Here is a 19,363-nt window from a genome sequence, read left to right on the forward strand (position 1 = left end):
TGCTACTATGTTTGTTGTGAACGAGTGAGTCGCCAGAGGTCTGTAACCAGGGTCCGTATTGTAGGATACGGACCCGCTCGCCAGCCAATCAGAGCGCGGGATTTGATGGAAACTGGACCGTGAAAAAAAAAATTTCAGTGTAATAAAAATTTTCATTGTCATTTCTATAGTTTAAACTCATAATACACATTGTTAGTATTATTGATGCTACAGCTATATACAGTTAGGTCCATATAGATTTGGACACTGACACAAATTTTGTTTTTTTACCTGTTTACTGAAACATATTCAAGTTATAGTTACAGTGGGGTAAAAAAGTATTTAGTCAGCCACTAATTGTGCAAGTTCTCCCACTTAAAAAGATGAGAGAGGCCTGTAATTTTCATCATAGGTACACTTCAACTATGAGAGACAGAATGAGGGGAAAGAATCCAGGAAATCACAGTGTAGGATTTTTAATGAATTAATTGGTAAATTCCTCAGTAAAATAAGTATTTGGTCACCTACAAACAAGCAAGATTTCTGGCTCTCACAGACCTGTAACTTCTTCTTTAAGAGGCTCCTCTGTCCTCCACTCATTACCTGTATTAATGGCACCTGTTTGAACTCGTTATCAGTATAAAAGACATCTGTCCACAACCTCAAACAGTCACACTCCAAACTCCACTATGGCCAAGACCAAAGAGCTGTCAAAGGACACCAGAAACAAAATTGTAGACCTGCACCAGGCTGGGAAGACTGAATCTGCAATAGGTAAGCAGCTTGGTATGAAGAAATCAACTGTGGGAGCAATTATTAGAAAATGGAAGACATACAAGACCACTGATAATCTCCCTTGATCTGGGGCTCCACGCTCTCACCCCATGGGGTCAAAACGATCACAAGAACGGTGAGCAAAAATCCCAGAACCACACGGGGGACCTAGTGAATGACCTGCAGAGAGCTGGGACCAAAGTAACAAAGGCTACCATCAGTAACACACTACGCCGCCAGGGACTCAAATCCTGCAGTGCCAGGCGTGTGCCCCTGCTTAAGCCAGTACATGTCCAGGCCCGTCTGAAGTTTGCTAGAGAGCATTTGGATGATCCAGAAGAGGATTGGGAAAATGTCATATGGTCAGATGAAACCAAAATAGAACTTTTTGGTAAAAACTCAACTTGTCGTGTTTGGAGGAGAAAGAATGCTGAGTTGCATCCAAAGAACACCATACCTACTGTGAAGCATGGGGGTGGAAACATCATGCTTTGGGGCTGTTTTTCTGCAAAGGGACCAGGATGACTGATCCGTGTAAAGGAAAGAATGAATGGGGCCATGTATCGTGAGATTTTGAGTGAAAACCTCCTTCCATCAGCAAGGGCATTGAAGATGAAACGTGGCTGGGTCTTTCAGCATGACAATGATCCCAAACACACCGCCCGGGCAACGAAGGAGTGGCTTCGTAAGAAGCATTTCAAGGTCCTGGAGTGGCCTAGCCAGTCTCCAGATCTCAACCCCATAGAAAATCTTTGGAGGGAGTTGAAAGTCCGTGTTGCCCAGTGACAGCCCCAAAACATCACTGCTCTAGAGGAGATCTGCATGGAGGAATGGGCCAAAATACCAGCAACAGTGTGTGAAAAGTCTTCACCTTGTGAAGACTTACAGAAAACGTTTGACCTCTGTCATTGCCAACAAAGGGTATATAACAAAGTATTGAGATGAGCTTTTGTTATTATTGACCAAATACTTATTTTCCACCATAATCTGCAAATAAATTCTTTAAAAATCAGACAATGTGATTTTCTGGATTTTTTTCCCCTCATTTTGTCTCTCATAGTTGAGGTATACCTATGATGAAAATTACAGGCCTCTCTCATCTTTTTAAGTGGGAGAACTTGCACAATTGGTGACTGACTAAATACTTTTTTGCCCCACTGTATATAATGGACATGAACATAAAGTCCAGACTTTTGGCTTTCATTTGAGGGTATCCACATTAAAATTGGATGAAGGGTTTAGGAGTTTCAGCTCCTTAACATGTGCCACCCTATTTTTAAAGGGACCAAAAGTAATTGGACAATTGACTCAAAGGCTATTTCATGGGCAGGTGTGGGCAATTCCTTCGTTATGTCATTCTCAATTAAGCAGATAAAAGGCCTGGAGTTGATTTGATGTGTGGTGCTTGCATTTGGAAGATTTTGCTGTGAAGAAAATATGCGGTTAAAGGAGCTCTCCATGCAGGTGAAACAAGCCATCCTTAAGCTGCGAAAACAGAAAAAACTATCCGAGAAATTGCTACAATATTAGGAGTGGCAAAATCTACAGTTTGGTACATCCTGAGAAAGAAAGAAAGCACTGGTGAACTCATCAATGCAAAAAGACCTGGACACCAACAGAAGATAACAGTGGTGGATGATCGCAGAATAATTTCCATGGTGAAGAGAAACCCCTTCACAACAGCCAACCAAGTGAACAACACTCTCCAGGAGGCAGGCGTATCAATATCCAAATCTACCATAAAGAGAAGACTGCATGAAAGTAAATACAGAGGGTTCACTGCATGGTGCAAGCCACTCATAAGCCTCAAGAATAAAAAGGCTAGATTGGACTTTGCTAAAAAACATCTAAAAAAGCCAGCACAGTTCTGGAAGAACATTCTTTGGACAGATGAACCCAAGCTCAACCTCTACCAGAATGATGGAAAGAAAAAAGTATGGTGAAGGTGTGGTACAGCCAGAGGTGGAAAGAGTACTAAAATATTATACTCAAGTACAAGTACTGTTACTCTGATGAAATTTTACTTAAGTACAAGTAAAGTTACCAGACAAAAAATCTACAAGTAAAAATAAAAAGTAGATCATTTAAAATGTACTTTGAGTAAAAGTAAAATGTTACTTTTAACAATGGGTGTTTTCTGCCTCCATTGTGTTGTGCAAAAATGAAAAAGAAGAGGAAACAAGGTGTGGCAGCGGGGGCGTGGTCAAGCGCCGGTCTGTGACAGGAGGGTGGAGCCGGGGAAGGTGAGTGACAGAATCACTACACCTGACTGTGATTAACCTGTGTTTGTGTGTGTTTTCCCGGGAACCGCTCCCTATTTAAGGAGGCAGAGAGAGAGGAGAGGGAGCGCAACCCGGGATGAGAACGCAGAGTGTGTGTGTGTGTGTGTGTTTGTGCGTTATGCCGCATATTAGAAACGGGCGATTTAGACTGAAAAGTTGTGAAATAAAAGCCCTCTGTGTATCTAAAGCGTTGTCCTGTCGTCTTCTGTGCTCCACCCACACTCGATACGCGCTACAGTGGTGCCGAAACCCGGGATTAAGGTGGAGCACCAACGCAGCAGCCCCATGGAATCCTCCCCGTTCGCGGACTTGGTCCACGCCTTCGCCACGGCTCAGCAGAGCCAGCACCAGGCACTTGTCACGCTCCGAAAGGAGCAGGAGCGCCGCTTCGAAGCCCTGGTGCTGGCCCAGCAGGAAGATCGAGAGGCGTTCCGGCGGCTCCTCGCGTCGGCGGGGTCCACCAGTGCCCCGGCCGCGGGCCCGTCTCCCCTCACCGTGACCAAGATGGGCCCGCAGGACGACCCCGAGGCTTTCATCACATTATTCGAGCAGGTCGCCGAAGCCTCGGGGTGGCCGATGGAGCAGCGCGCGGTGCGGCTCCTCCCCCTCCTGACGGTAGAGGCACAGCTGGCCGCACTACAGCTCCCCGCCGACCGTAGGCTGGCCTACGCCGACCTTCGCCGGGCTGTCCTCCAGCGCGTGGGGCGCACGCCGGAGCAGCAGCGCCAGCGCTTCCGCGCGCTGCGGATGGAGGAAATCAGCAGCCCGTTCGCGTTCGGCCAGCAGCTCTGGGACGCCTGCTGGTGGTGGCTGAGGGCCGAAGATCGCGATGCCGAGGGGATCATCGACCAGGTGGCGCTGGAACAGTTCATCGCCCGCTTACCAGCTGGAACCGCGGAGTGGGTCCAGTGCCACCGCCCGGCGTCGCTGGATCAGGCCGTGGGACTGGCGGAGGATCATCTGGCGGTTGTTCCGGCGGCAGGACAGCGGACGACATCATCTTCTCTCTCCTCTTCTCTCTCTCTTTCTCGCCCCCCTCCTCCCGTGTCCCGTCCTCGGCCCGTTCCTCCGCGGTGGGGGCCGGCTCCACCCCAGCCGGTCCGCCGCACCCGTGGTGCCCCCCCGTTTCTCCCTTCTGTGTCTGTCTCCCCCCCCCCCTCAGGTGAGTGAGCCCCAGAACACAGCTGCAGAGGGAAGGCCCGGGCCGGTTTGCTGGCGCTGCGGGGAACCGGGCCACCTGCAGCAACAGTGTGCAGCGATGGAAGTGGGGGCGGTGATGCGGATCCCCGACGCGCCAGAGGCTGCCCTCGATCGGGCCGGAGCATATCGCATACAGGTAAGTGTACAAGGGGCTACATATCAGGCATTGGTGGATTCGGGTTGCAATCAGACCTCGATCCGCCAAAGCCTGGTGCAAGACGAGGCATTGGGGGGAGCACAAGGGGTGAAGGTGTTGTGTGTGCACGGGGATATTCACAGCTACCCGTTGGTGTCGGTCCACATACATTTCAGAGGGGAAAAATCGATAGTGAAGGTGGCGGTTAATCCTCGCCTTACCCACTCTTTGATCTTGGGGACTGATTGGCCGGGATTTCAGGGTTTAATGGCACACCTAGTAAAGAGTGGGTCCTGCCGGTTAACAGGGGAAGGTCCCGGTGTCGCTTTGGCTGGAGCTGCGGTCGCAGAGCCGTCTACGTCATCTCCGCGACAGAGTGAGGAGCCACCGGCCCCTCCTCTTTCTATTGGGGAATCCCTAGCGGATTTCCCACTGGAACAATCGCGAGACGAGACTCTGCGACACGCGTTTGACCAAGTGAGAGTAATCGATGGTCAGACGCTCCAGCCAAACGCCACCCCGTCCTTCCCCTATTTTTCCATTTTGAAGGATAGGTTATACCGAGTGATGCAGGACACTCAGACGAGAGAGTGAGTCACCCAATTGTTAATTCCAAAGAACCGCTGGGAATTGGTATTTCAGGCGGCTCACTTCAATCCCATGGCTGGACACCTCGGGCAGGATAAGACACTCGCCCGGATAATGGCCCGATTCTATTGGCCGGGGATTCGCGGCGACGTCCGTAAGTGGTGTACGGCGTGCCGTGAATGCCAGTTAGTAAATCCAGCGGCCATTCCAAAAGCGCCCTTGCGCCCCCTACCATTAATCAAGACCCCGTTCGAAAGAATTGGGATGGATCTCGTCGGGCCATTAGATTGGTCAACACGAGGGTACCACTTTATATTGGTTCTGGTGGACTATGCAACGCGATACCCGGAAGCGGTGCCTCTTCGCAATATCTCAGCACGCAGTATTGCGGAGGCCCTCTTCCACGTCATCTCCCGGGTTGGAATCCCGAAAGAGATTCTGACTGACCAAGGCACCTCGTTTATGTCACGAACACTGAGCGAACTGTATGGGCTACTGGGTATTAAGCCGAGCCGCACCAGCGTTTATCACCCACAGACGGACGGTCTAGTTGAACGGTTCAATCGCACCCTCAAGAATATTATCAAAAAATTCGTAAGTGAGGACGCACGTAACTGGGATAAGTGGCTCCAACCCTTGTTGTTTGCAGTGTGAGAGGTCCCCCAAGCCTCCACGGGGTTCTCCCCGTTTGAATTATTATATGGGCATAAGCCGCGTGGCATCTTAGATGTACTGCGGGAAAATTGGGAGGAGGGACCTTCACAGAGCAAAAACGAAATTCAGTACGTTATGGACCTGCGCGCAAAACTCCACACGCTCACCCACCTAACTCAGGAGAATGTGCGGCAGGCCCAGGAACGGCAAGCCCGCCTGTACAACAAGGGCACGCGCCTTAGAGAGTTCACTCCGGGAGATAAGGTACTCGTCCTGTTGCCACGTCAAGCTCCAAATTAATTGCCAAGTGGCAAGGACCCTTTGAGGTCACACGGCGAGTCGGGGACGTCGACTATGAGGTTAGGCGAACGGACAGGGAGGGGGCACTACAGATCTACCACCTCAATCTGCTGAAACTCTGGAACGAGGAGGTCCCCGTGGCGTTGGTGTCGGTAGTTCCGGAGAAGGCGGAGCTGGGGCCGGAGGTCCAAAAAGGGTCATTGGCATCACGTACCTCTCCGGTCCCCTGTGGAAACCACCTCTCCCCGACCCAACTCACGGAGGTTGCCCAGTTGCAGGCCGAGTTTTCGGATGTGTTCTCGCCCCTGCCCGGTCGCACTAACCTCATAGAACACCACATAGAGACGCCCCCGGGGGTGGTAGTGCGTAGCTGTCCTTATAGATTACCCGAACACAAAAAAAAGGTGGTTCGGGAAGAACTTCAGGCCATGCTCGAAATGGGCATCGTCGAGGAGTCCCACAGCGACTGGAGCAGCCCGGTGGTCTTGGTTCCCAAGGCCGACGGCTCGGTCCGGTTCTGTGTGGACTATAGAAAAGTCAACACGGTGTCTAAATTCGACGCGTACCCAATGCCTCGTATTGATGAGCTGCTCGATCGACTAGGCACGGCTCGCTTTTACTCGACACTGGATTTGACGAAGGGATATTGGCAGATCCCCTTGACTCCATTATCCCGGGAAAAAGTGGCCTTTTCCACACCGTTCGGCTTACACCAGTTCGTCACAGTTCCGTTTGGGCTGTTTGGGGTGCCCGCTACGTTTCAGCGGCTGATGGACCGGGTCCTCCGGCCCCATGCCACCTATGCGGCCGCTTACCTAGATGATATCATCATTTATAGTAATGATTGGCAGCGGCACCTACAACACCTGAGGGCCATCCTTAGGTCGCTGAGGCGGGCGGGACTCACTGCCAATCCGAAGAAGTGTGCGATTGGGCGGGTGGAAGTACGGTATCTGGGCTTCCACTTGGGCAACGGGCAGGTGCGTCCCCAAATTAATAAGACAGCAGCGATTGCGGCCTGCCTGAGGCCCAAGACCAAAAAGGGGGTGAGACAGTTCCTGGGGCTGGCTGGCTACTATCGTAGGTTTATACCTAATTATTCGGACGTCACCAGCCCGCTGACTGACCTCACTAAAAAGGGGGCGCCAGATCCGGTCCAGTGGACAGAGCAGTGCCAGCGGGTTTTCTCTGAGGTAAAGGCTGCACTGTGTGGGGGGCCACTCTTACACTCCCCTGACTTCTCTCTCCCTTTTTTGTTGCAGACCGATGCGTCGGACAGAGGGCTGGGGGCCATTTTGTCCCAGCAGGTGGAGGGGGAGGACCGCCCAGTCCTATACATCAGCCGGAAGCTGTCAGTGCATGAGGGGCGCTACAGTACAATTGAGAAGGAGTGCCTGGTGATCAAGTGGGCGGTCCTCGCCCTCCGTTACTACCTGCTGGGGCGCTCTTTCACCCTCTGTTCGGACCACGCGCCCCTCCAGTGGCTCCACCGCATGAAGGATGCCAATGCGCGGATCACCCGTTGGTACCTGGCACTCCAACCCTTCAACTTCAAGGTGGTCCACAGGCCGGGGGCGCAGATGGTCATGGCGGACTTCCTCTCCCGTCAAGGGGGGGGAGTCGGCTGCGGGCCGGACGGGCGCCCGGCCTGAGTCGGGCGGTGGGGGTATGTGGCAGCGGGGGCGTGGTCAAGCGCCAGTCTGTGACAGGAGGGTGGAGCCGGGGAAGGTGAGTGACAGAATCGCTACACCTGACTGTGATTAACCTGTGTTTGTGTGTGTTTTCCCAGTAACCGCTCCCTATTTAAGGAGGCAGAGAGAGAGGAGAGGGAGCACAACCCGGGATGAGAACGCAGAGTGTGTGTGTGTGTGTTTGTGCGTTACGCCGCATATTAGAAATGGGCGATTTAGACTGAAAAGTTGTGAAATAAAAGCCCTCTGTGTATCTAAAGCATTGTCCTGCCGTCCTCTGTGCTCCACCCACACTCGATACGCGCTACACAAGGATATATGTACATCTCAACCCAGATGTTTTATTTAAAGGAAGTGTATCAAATTGAATGCTTAGGATAATGCTGCATTAAAACTGAGACAAACAAAAAAGGTCAATACACACAGTCATGTCGTTTACATCGCCCTGACCACACACAAAGCATTGTACACGAAATATGAAAGTGAAATGTTGCACCGAAATCTCGTAGCTTGCCTGTGTGCACTGTGTGTTATTGAACAATTCAATTCAAACATTATTTATTTTGATTAGTATTCCTTTCTGGCCTGTTGGATGTAGAATGGTAGGAGGACTGATCACGTCAGGTTGGCGAGCTAACTTGCTTGCATGATTAGGCAACCGAATAACAGACTAGTTACCGTTATGTTACAGTACCAACAGGTTGCTACTTCAACATTAGCAATGCCATTCACTATTTTTGGAATATAACCAGCCTATTGTCGGTTTTACTATGGAAAGGAAACATTATGATCAGGGGCGCAGATACGTTTTTTGAACTGGGGGGGACAAAAAACTGGGGGGGACAAAGCTGCCAGCAAACCAACCCCAACCCCGATATGCCTGTCAAACTTGTTGTGGGTAACCATAGCAACCAAGCTCGAGCTCGCAACCTGTGCAGTCTGCGCAGCTCAACCAACCGAATATCAGTCTTTGTTTTGTTTTATGTGAGTTGTTGCAACTATGTATACACTGCTGTGCACCTCAATAAACCGAATGGTAATTAGTCTTTTGATTTTTCTGTGAGGTTTGCCTTATGCAAAGAAAGACAGCATAGACATTTTTTCCTCCCTATAAGTGGGGGGGGACCGAACGAGGTGAATTTAAATCTGGGTGGGACGAATCCCACCCGTCCCACCCTCTATCTGCGCCCGTGATTATGATGCCAATGACAATACTTACCTCAACATGCTTGCGCAGATTAGACGTCGAATTTTTGTATGCTGCAATGGTTGTCTTCTTGGGCACACAATCTGCATTGCATAATGAAACTGTCACCCCTTTTCTCTACGAAGCTGAAGTGATCACATATGTAGGGCCAGGGGTGCACTTCATTACTGGAAGCAATTGCGTTTTCTGCAGGGTCGTCCACCACAGGTTCCTCGGTCTCCTCCATGTCCGCAGGGGCGCTTTATCAACACCCATGGCCCAGGGGCTAGGCCCCTCATAGGCTACCTGTCAACCCTACCTTTACCGTTGGCCAGGAAAACACTCTTATTTTATTTGCAATACATGTCAAGCATTTACAGTGTAAGTGCGTAATTAGCCTAGAAGCCTATGATAGGTTACGTTTGGCTCAGCATAGCTGCGCAAGGCCCACGCTCACATCGCTCAACACATCCGACCACAGAGGGAGAGAAGAATGCGCACATTATCATTACAGAGCCGGTTCTGATTATTACCACGGACAGGACAGTGATACTGCGTAACTTTCACGCAGGGGCATGGCCAGAGATAACCACACAAGCCTGCGTGCGCTATAATGTAGACCTATGTGTTGTAAACATAAAACACACACACCTACAGACAAGTCCTTTTAAAAAATAAAATACATAAAAATAGCTCGGCGGCATGAAAACAAACATTCACTGCAAGTCAAGGTACTTGGCTCGGCGGCCACATGAAACGTAAACACCATGGACAGCGGCCAAACTCATAACTCTACAGACCGAAATACACGAACCCAAGTCCTACTAGGGTCTATTTTACCGATCTATGTTCAAGCATCATGCAAGTCTTCCTTCTCCTTGAATGAGACCGTGCATTCAACTGCCTTTTTGACATGACTGCATCAAAATACCACTTGCAACAATATTTCACGCTAGGGCTGTGCCGATAGATGATGCCATCGTCCATCGACGATGGTGGTCATCCATCACGATGGAGAGCCACCATCGTGATACCACGCCCCCTCCTGTCATAATCATGCATATACGGTATCATCTGGGCCTATTTAACCTATAAAGTTAGTTTTTTGTTAGTTTAGTTAGTTAGTTTTGTTTAATATATAAATATATAACATATTATAAATACATAATTATATAAATCATTATAAAGTAATATCTTATTACCGCTTGTTCACATAGGCTATGGTGCAGGGACGTGCTAGTGAACATAACATGTGGTTACACAAATACAGTATGCCACTAATAATAAATTTTGACTTCATTTTTTAGCCTACACTATACTTTTAATGTAAAATTTGTCATGTTGTTCAAACAAATAGCCACTATTAACAGTCGGGAAATATTGCACCTTATCAAACGGCAGTGAAGCGCAGACTTCGGCAGAAGTCAAATAACTTTAATCTGGTAAATAGGCCTACTTTCAGACTCAAAATGGTCCACTCTAAGCCATAATGTCAAACCAAATGGAAGAATGAAGGTGATTCTGACAAATGTAAAGACAGTAAAAAAAAACAAAACAATATTAAATCATGATTTTAAAAGCTGGTGCAATAATTCAAACACTAATAAATTGGAAAAATTAGCGCGTTCAAGTGCGCACTAAAGGCCGAAACGCATCTTCAATTGATATGGTGTAAATAAACAATGAGTAATAGCTTAAGTGTAGTTTCTTCTCATAGTTTGAATACTAGTCTTTCATTGTTAGAGCAGATTAATATCTTACCGTGATCAGTGAGTGCTCGGGGAGGTTCATTTCCACCTGCGCTTTGCGCAGCTCATTTCTCCGAAGCCAGCTGTGCGCAAATGCAGTGTTGACTGCTCGGCAAACTCCAAACGCTCGGTCTGTACTGGCCCTCTGTTGCGCAAGCGAGTTGGTTATGGCCAGGTTCAAATTGTGCCCAAAACAACTTAACCACGGCCATTTCAATTGCCTGATGGCTGTGACAATATTCGCCCCGTTGTTATACAGGCGATCTTTTTCTCCTCTATTTTCCATTCGGCAAGTGTCTCGCGCAATGCGTCTTCTAAATTGTCTGCTGAATGTGTCTCTGGCATGAAACTCGTCTGCAGGCATTTGGACTGCATTGCCCACTCTCGGTCCACATAATGTACGGTAGCTGACATATAGGGCATCATGTTGCAGCTGGACCACATATCCGTTATCAAGGCCAAATATTCCACATCACCTAGCGCTTTTTTTTTCTTAATGTGCCAAAGCCTTGGATGAGTATCTAATACTTTTAATAATAATAATAATAATAATAATAATAATAATAATATATTTAATAATGTGGTATTAAAATCCCCCCCCCCCCCCCCCCCCCCCCGGCCCACGATATGATCGTCCATCACGATGTTTGCACTGTAAACATCGTCGATGCCAATTAAGGGGACATCGCACAGCCCTATTTCACGCACTCCATCAAGAAAAAAGTTAAACATGATGAACACGGGCATACTGTTTTAAGCATACAATTTTTTTAAAAGAAACTAGCTACATCAAAGTCCTTCAATAAACCCATCCTTTAGTGCAAATGAGCTTAACCTAGTTCAAAGCATGACGCTAGCAGTAGCTGCATAAGGCAAAATCACATGGGCCTTTCGTCAACAACAAGCCACGGCAGGCAAACATTAATAATCAAGCGTCCTTACCTTAAAACGCTGTCTTGACCACAGAATTTCTCAAGTATTTCACTTAAATCCACACAGGTTAACAACACACCCAACACAGCTAGCAAGAAATGTGGATCTGCGCTAGCTTTGTATTGCTATTCCCCTCAGCATGCTTACTCTGTCTGCTGCCCGAACTGTGAACATTATAGGCTACAATCTTTTCATCAATTTATTCAGTAAATGCCGTTTTAGACATTTTATTATCCCCATCTTGATTTGATTTGATTTGATTTCATTCGATCATAATGTAAAATGAAGTACAAAATACATTAAAATCAGGATTACACAAGAAAGCGCAAGCACTTATTTCCATTGTGGTCCCATTAAAACACGTAAAACAGCAATAACAATGTTATGATTTGACTTAATATTGACTCACTGTACTATGTAAATGGTGAAAATAATAATAACAACAACCACAATAATTAGTAAAATAAAAAAGGTATTATTTTCTTGCTGTCTAAGACCATTAAAAAGGTGATTCTTCACTGACAGTTTGAAACTGAACTTGTTCTGAATACTTTTAATATTTTTGGGGAGTTGATTCCAAATTTTGATTGCTGAGTAATAAAATGATGTTTTTCCAAATGATTTGACATGTGGAACGTACAGAGCATTGTTACTGGATCTGGTATTGATATTGTGAACCTGGTTAATATTGATAAAATTATCATTGAGATAGTCTGGTGCCTGATGATGGATGATGCTATAGACCATATTTAACTTTAGATGATGGACTCTTAGCTCAACTGGCAGCATACGGACCTGTTCAAATTCCTGTGCCCCAATATGGGTTCTGGCTGGTGCATTCAAAAGATACCGAATGATTTTGTTCTGGGTACACTGCAGCCTGTACTTGTGCTTCTGAGTGAGGCCAGTGTACCAAGGTGCGCTGGTATAATCAAAATGGCTCTGGATAAGAGCAGACACTAGGAGCTTTTTAGTTTCAAGGTTAATATTTTTGGCTTGCCTATACAGAAACTTGAGCTTAGCATTTGACAGGCCAATAATGTTCTTTACAATCCTGTCTCCAGATAAGGATTGGTCCAGGTCAACTCCTAGGTACTTGACATGGGAAGAGCATGTCAATGTTTTTCCAGCCCATTGCACCTCTATTGAGTTGCACTGGTGCAACTTCTGTTTTGAGCCAAAAAGTATTGACTCAGTTTTTCCCAAATGTAGGGACAGCTTGTTGTCTACCAGCCAGTCTGTAACTGATTCCAGCTCTGTAGACAGGGATTCTTGAATGTCAATACATGATTTGCCCGAGACAATCAGGGCAGAGTCATCTGCGTACAGAAGCAATTTGCAGGTGACTGATGATGGAATGTCATTAACATATATCAAAAACAAAAGAGGGCCTAGTATGGACCCTTGGGGAACACCACAAGTAATGTCTGCAAACGAAGACAGTGTTCCACCCACTTCCACCATCTGTTTGCGATCATGAAGATACGACTGGAACCAGTTAAGGGCTGGACGCTGTAATCCAATGGCTTCTAACTTATCTATCATTATTCTGTGATCTACCGTGTCAAATGCCTTCTGAAGATCAAGAAGGACCATGCCTATATAATGGCCTTTGTCTTGCTCTTGTTTAATATAGTCAGTCAGGTGAACAAGACAAGTATTAGTGGAATAGGTAGATCTGAAGCCAGACTGAAATTGATAAAGGAGCTTATTGGCTCGGAGGTACGCGTCTAGCTGATCGTAGACAACCCTCTCTAGTACTTTAGATACTGTGCTCAGGATTGAAACAGGTCTGTAGTTACTAGCTTCGAGCTTGTTGCCTTTCTTATAAAGAGGAGTAACCCTGGCAGATTTGAGGTCTGCTGGTATATCTCCTGTTAATAAAGACAAATTTAGAATATGAGTCAGGGGGTCAGCAATGACCGTAACACCATCTTTGAGAAACCTAGGAGACAACTGGTCGAGACCAGTTGCCTTACCGACTTCAAGTTTTGACAACAGATTGAGGACCGTTTCTTCAGTGACACATTGGAGAGAGAAACCGTTTTCAGGCACACTTAGTGAATTATAATAAAAATTTACATGTGGTTTACCATATTTTCCACTACATTCTGGCAAACAATCTACCAGTTTTGAGGCGACAGTAGTAAAGAAATTATTAAAACAATTTGACACCTTTGATTTGTCAAAGCATATGTCACCATCAATATCTAAACCAACATTACATGTATTATTTGATGTTTTTGATGATGTTCCTAGACTTTTGAGTACATTCCATAGCTTTTTTGGTTGATTATTAAGTTCTGATACTTTATTACCTATATACTCAGATTTAGCCTCTTTTTTTCTGTAAGTTACCAGGTTTCGAAGTTTTATATATTCTTTGTACACTTCTTGTCTTTCTTGAGATTTACATTTCTTGAATTTGCGTAAAGTATAATCTCTCTCATTTACTAAATCCAGAATTTCTCCAGTCATCCATGGCTCACTTCTATATTTGATTCGAATGTATTTCAAAGGAGCAAGGCTATCAACAACACTCAAGAAATTAGTTTTGAATCGGTGCCAGGATTCATGTACACATTCACATGACAACACATTTTGCCAGTCAACCTCTTGGAGTTTGGTTATAAAACTCTCCTTACTGTATCTTTTGAGTGATCTAGTTTTTATACCACGATGTTCATTAACAGGCAGTTTTACTGATTTACGTATACAGTAGGTCAATAAATGATCACTGACACAAAAATCTAAAACACCATATCTACTATATTTGCTAAGATTGGACACAAACACAAGGTCAAGAACTGTCGCCGTGGTACTAGTTATCCTTGTAGGCTTGGAGATCAGTTGGGTCAAATCTAACATCTGAATAAAATGACTGAGAGACTCGTGCAGTTGTGAGCCACTGGTATCGAACACTTTGTAATCTGTGTTAAAATCACCCATTATGACACACTCAGAGTCGTTAAAGTTAGAACATTCTAAACATTGTTGTTCCAGAACACTGTAAAAATCGAATTGCTTGGGAGGACGATAACACACACCCAGTAAGACTGGTTTACATTTTGGTAGGAACAAATCAACCCATACAGATTCAAGACCACAACCAATGTCCTTTCTAGGATTAAAAGCAAAGTCATTGCGAATATAAAGGCATACACCACCTCCTTCGCGGTTTGCGATCCTGTCGAACGATGACAAAACCTGGCACTTCTACCTCTGAGTCATTCACTGAAGAGTCGATCCATGTTTCGGTGATGCCTATTGCAGCGATCTTGGTATTGCCAGCGAGTACGCGTATTTCCTCAATCTTTGGAAGCAGACTCCGTACATTAAGATGAACAAAGATAACTCCCTTAGATTGTAGATGCTGGTAGGTTAGGTTGACACCAAGTGATGAGTCCGGATCATCAAGTGGTGATCTGCATTTCCCATCTGATATAAAATTAGAGCTGTCATCAAAGAATGAACGGGAAAACGGGGGGAGTACACACCTGTCACAAAGTCATTCCTGGTCCGTTTCCCCAAGCCGGCGGTAGACAGAGAGTGGCATATCGATACACTTTCTATGTGTCCAGGTATCACAAGAGTCGCAGCAGATTGCCGCTTGATTGTCACGTACATTCCTTTCACATATCCCACATGGGTACACAGCATTTGCTGGGCCTGGATGAATTTCAACATCGCCAGACAACAGCAGCAATAAAACAAAACAGTACAAGCAAAAATCGACACTTCACGTCGATATGGTTTGTTTAGGTTTTCTTCTGTCATGGCGGAAGTCAATGTTGCCACCAAAGATCAGCGTCCCTAGCAGCGATTTCTTCAGCCACGATATCACATCATCACAGTCACAATCACTCATCAATCGTATCCTTCTGTGATCTATGAAGCTTCTATCACCTTCAGAGCAAATTCTTTTCTTACCGAGTGAAGAAAGACTGTACAAACTTGTAAATATGACGAGGACCATTAAAGTCAAACGAAAAGCCGCCATTGCTGATCCGCCCAAGCATCGAAATATGCTATTATACTAACAGGATTATAACTCATCACACGACACGTATTCAAATCACAACTGATTTATTTTACTGTTGGACAGATCATAGCATATCTAGCCTAGCTGCACATAGCCTAGCTGCTGGTAGGCTGATCACTGATAAGTAGCTGATATTCTGAACAGATTGGTGATCCTTACCTTAAAAAAGTCTGTGACTTTAGGCAACGATTCTATCATTACCTGCATCTCTCTTTTTTCCTTTTATGCACCCCGCTAACATGTGAACGCTTCATCTTTCAAAGTCTCTAAATTTGTGTCTCAGTAGTCTGCAGTCTTTGGCGCGTTTAGTGCGTGACGTTACATTTTGTTCCATTTTATTCTGGTCCAGTTGTGGGTGTTCGTTTCGCGAACCACATCCCCCATGTCTCTTACAGCAGGCTACTGTGCGCTCATTTATTTCTATCCGTACATTAATGTAGGCCCACGATTCCGACAGTTTATTATTTTATTAATATTACAAGGCCCCTGATTGGCTGTGGCCCAGGGGCGTGAGCCCCCCCGAAGCCCCCCCCCTTAAAGCGCCGGTGCATGTCCGCCATCGTCTGTGTGAGACTCGCGCGCGCGACAACTGTCCTTCCCGTGATTCATTTCCAGAACGCATTTCCCCTTCTCCGTTTTAGCCTTTATTTATTTATTTATTTATTTTTTACTCAGTAACGGTTGTGATGTAAAATGTACCGAAGTACACTACTTAAAAGAAAACATACTTAAGTAAAAGTAAAAGTACACTCTTTAAAAATTACTTGAAAAAGTATAAGTACACAAAAAAGCTACTCAAGTACAGTAACGCGAGTAATGTAATTCGTTACTTTCCACCTCTGGGTACAGCTCATGATCCAAAGCATACCACATCATCTGTAAAACACGGCGGAGGCAGTGTGATGGCTTGGGCATGCATGGCTGCCAGTGGCACTGGGTCACTAGTGTTTATTGATGATGTGACACAGGACAGAGGCAGCCGGATGAATTCTGAGGTATTCAGAGACATACTGTGTGCTCAAATCCAGCCAAATGTAGAGCCAAACTGATTGGTCGGTGTTTCATAATACAGATGGACAATGACCCAAAACATAAAGCCAAAGCAACCCAGGAGTTTATTAAAGCAAAGAAGTGGAATATTCTTGAATGGCCAAGTCAGTCACCTGATCTCAACCCAATTGAGCAGCATTTCACTTGTTAAAGACTAAACTTCAGACAGAAAGGCCCACAAACAAACAGCAACTGAAAACCGCTGCAGTAAAGGCCTGGCAGAGCATTAAAAAGGAGGAAACACAGCGTCTGGTGATGTCCATGAGTTCAAGACTTCAGGCAGTCATTGCCAACAAAGGGTTTTCAACCAAGTATTAGAAATGAACATTTTATTTACAATTATTTAATTTGTCCAATTACTTTTGAGCCCCTGAAATGAAGGGATTGTGTTTAAAAAATGCTTTAGTTCCTCACATTTTTATGCAATCATTTTGTTCAACCGACTGAATTAAAGCTGAAAGTCTGAACTTCAACTGCATCTGAATTGTTTTGTTAAATTCATTGTGGTAATGTACAGAACCAAAATTGGAAAAATGTTGTCTGTCCCAATATTTATGGACCTAACTGTATTATTATTATTATTATCTTTGCAGTCTGAGAGAGAAATAATCCTGAACTTGTCTTAACTGATGAATTCAGAAGTTTTAAATAGTGAACTGATGGATTTAAACCTGACAGCTTTAACAGGTGAACAGTATTGGTTTGAATTCTGCCTGGAAACATGTGACTGTGTGTGTGTGTGTGGTGCAGGATTGGTGTGTGTGTGTGTGTGTGTAGTGCAGGATTGGTGTGTGTGTGTGTGTGGTGCAGGATTGGTGTGTGTGTGTGTGTGTGTGTGTGTAGAGTAGAGCTGCTTCACCCACACTTTCCTCAGTAAGAGAACACACTCAGAGAGGAACAATGTCGGAGCTGCTGAGAATACTGCTCCTCTTACTGCCTGCCATCCTGCACACAGCAAGTGAGTATTAGATCAGCTGCTGAGGTTAGGCTGTGGGGATTTTTAAGTGGCTGTGTTTTGTTTTTACAAGAAAACAAATAAACAAAAAGAAGCTTGTGTTTAGAAGGATGCAGTTTAATTTAAATTAATCTAAATTAAATTTATCAGAGGAATATTACAGAACTGGATATTTATTTATTTATTTATTTATTGTTTAAAGGCAGGTTTAAGCTCAGAATTAGTTTTTAAAATAAACATTAAAATCGATTCAAAATAAAAGCTGTATTACTCTGTTTTAGCAGTGAAATAAAGCTTTGGTGTTGTTTTTCTCTCAGATGGAAATTCACAGGCACATCCATTTTGGTGCCTCTGGAGCTCTGATGATCTCAGTGACATGGAGTACATAGAGTCTTCCATCTTCAATAAGATCAAATACATGGAGTATAACAGCACTCTGGGGAAGTATGTGGGATACACTGCACACGGCATCTATAACGCAGAGAGAGCGAACAATGACACTGCACGGCTGCAAGCACTGAAAACCAATGTGGATAGTTTCTGTAAGCCCAATGCTCAGATTTACTACAGCAACATCCTCAGTAAAGCGGGTGAGATTATTTGTGAACCTCAAAACTTTAATTCTGTAATATTTCCAGTATTTCCTCATTCTGCAGCAGATTTATCTTTATTTCGCAGTGGTTTATTTACTCATATTAAAATAGAGTATATAATATACACTGAGCTGCTCTTCTCTAGCTGATTAGATACCAAATTAAATTCAGTGTCTAAAAACTATTATTATTATTATTATTATTATTATTATTATTATTATTATTTTATAATGAATGACTCTCAGCTGTAAGTTGATGTTGTTGTGGTTTAATTGTGCAGTTGAGCCCCGGGTTAAGGTCACTTTGGTAAAGAAGTCAGATGGCACTCACCCAGCCAGGCTGATGTGCAGCGCTTACAGCTTTTACCCCCCAAAGATTGAGGTGACCTGGCTGAGAAACGGGAAAGAGATTAAGGGTGATGTGACGTACACTGAGGAGATGGCTGATGGAGACTGGTACTATCAGATCCACTCAAATCTGGATTACATGCCAAAATCTGGAGAGGAGATCTCCTGTGTGGTGCAACACGCCAGCTTCCAAAAGCCCATGGTCTATAAGTGGGGTGAGTCTGATCATCACAGTCAGATCTAAATATCTGAGTCCACTGTCATGAACTGAGCTTAAAAAAACAGAGATCCTGTTTCACTCACATCATAACTCATCTTTCAAAACCTGGTGTTCAGTCAACAATAATAATCAACAACTTAAAAATATATATAATCATCAAATAAAATTTATTCAGGTTTTTTCATAGCTGAAAGTAAAAGTAGTTCTTAACACTGTTTTTGTATAAAAATGCTATTCCATAGCGCTTAGTGCTGCTATTAACTGCTATTATATGAGTTATTTTTGTAATCTATCTATATAAACCCCTTTCTGTCTCAGATCCCTCGATGTCTGAACCTGATAAGAGTAAGATTGCTATCGGGGCTTCAGGGCTGGTGTTGGGGATCGTGCTTTCAGCTGCTGGATTCATCTACTACAGGAAGAAATGCTCAGGTCAGTGGAAGATTGCAGGAAATCTACAAACAGAAATGTGTATTAGGACATCTGTGTATTTGTTATTAAAATTGAAGTGCTATTAATAATTAATATTTAACCTTGCTACCTGATATTCATCCTTCTGCTTTATTTCTGATTTGTGTTCACAGGACGGATCCTGGTGCCGACATAAACACAAGCAATGCCGGGGTGGCCCTATATTTAGCCGGGACCATCCCCGGCCCAAACCATCAATGGTGGCCTGCTGGGA

General features: G+C 45.0%; 2 protein-coding genes across 2 annotated transcripts in view; both read left to right on the forward strand.

The window, feature by feature from the left end:
- Window positions 1–19,363, forward strand: part of LOC132892779 (H-2 class II histocompatibility antigen, A-R alpha chain-like) — a 159,927-nt gene that overhangs the window by 79,702 nt on the left and 60,862 nt on the right. The window lies entirely within an intron of this gene.
- Window positions 17,390–18,724, forward strand: LOC132892773 (H-2 class II histocompatibility antigen, I-E beta chain-like). The gene is made up of 3 exons (XM_060931146.1): window positions 17,390–17,521; window positions 17,836–18,108; window positions 18,392–18,724. Exons 1-3 carry the CDS (start codon window positions 17,464–17,466, stop codon window positions 18,700–18,702), a joined length of 642 nt encoding a protein of 213 aa, XP_060787129.1. The 5' UTR covers window positions 17,390–17,463; the 3' UTR covers window positions 18,703–18,724.

This window comes from Neoarius graeffei, chromosome 10 (assembly GCF_027579695.1).
Source record: "Neoarius graeffei isolate fNeoGra1 chromosome 10, fNeoGra1.pri, whole genome shotgun sequence".
NCBI lineage: Eukaryota > Metazoa > Chordata > Actinopteri > Siluriformes > Ariidae > Neoarius > Neoarius graeffei.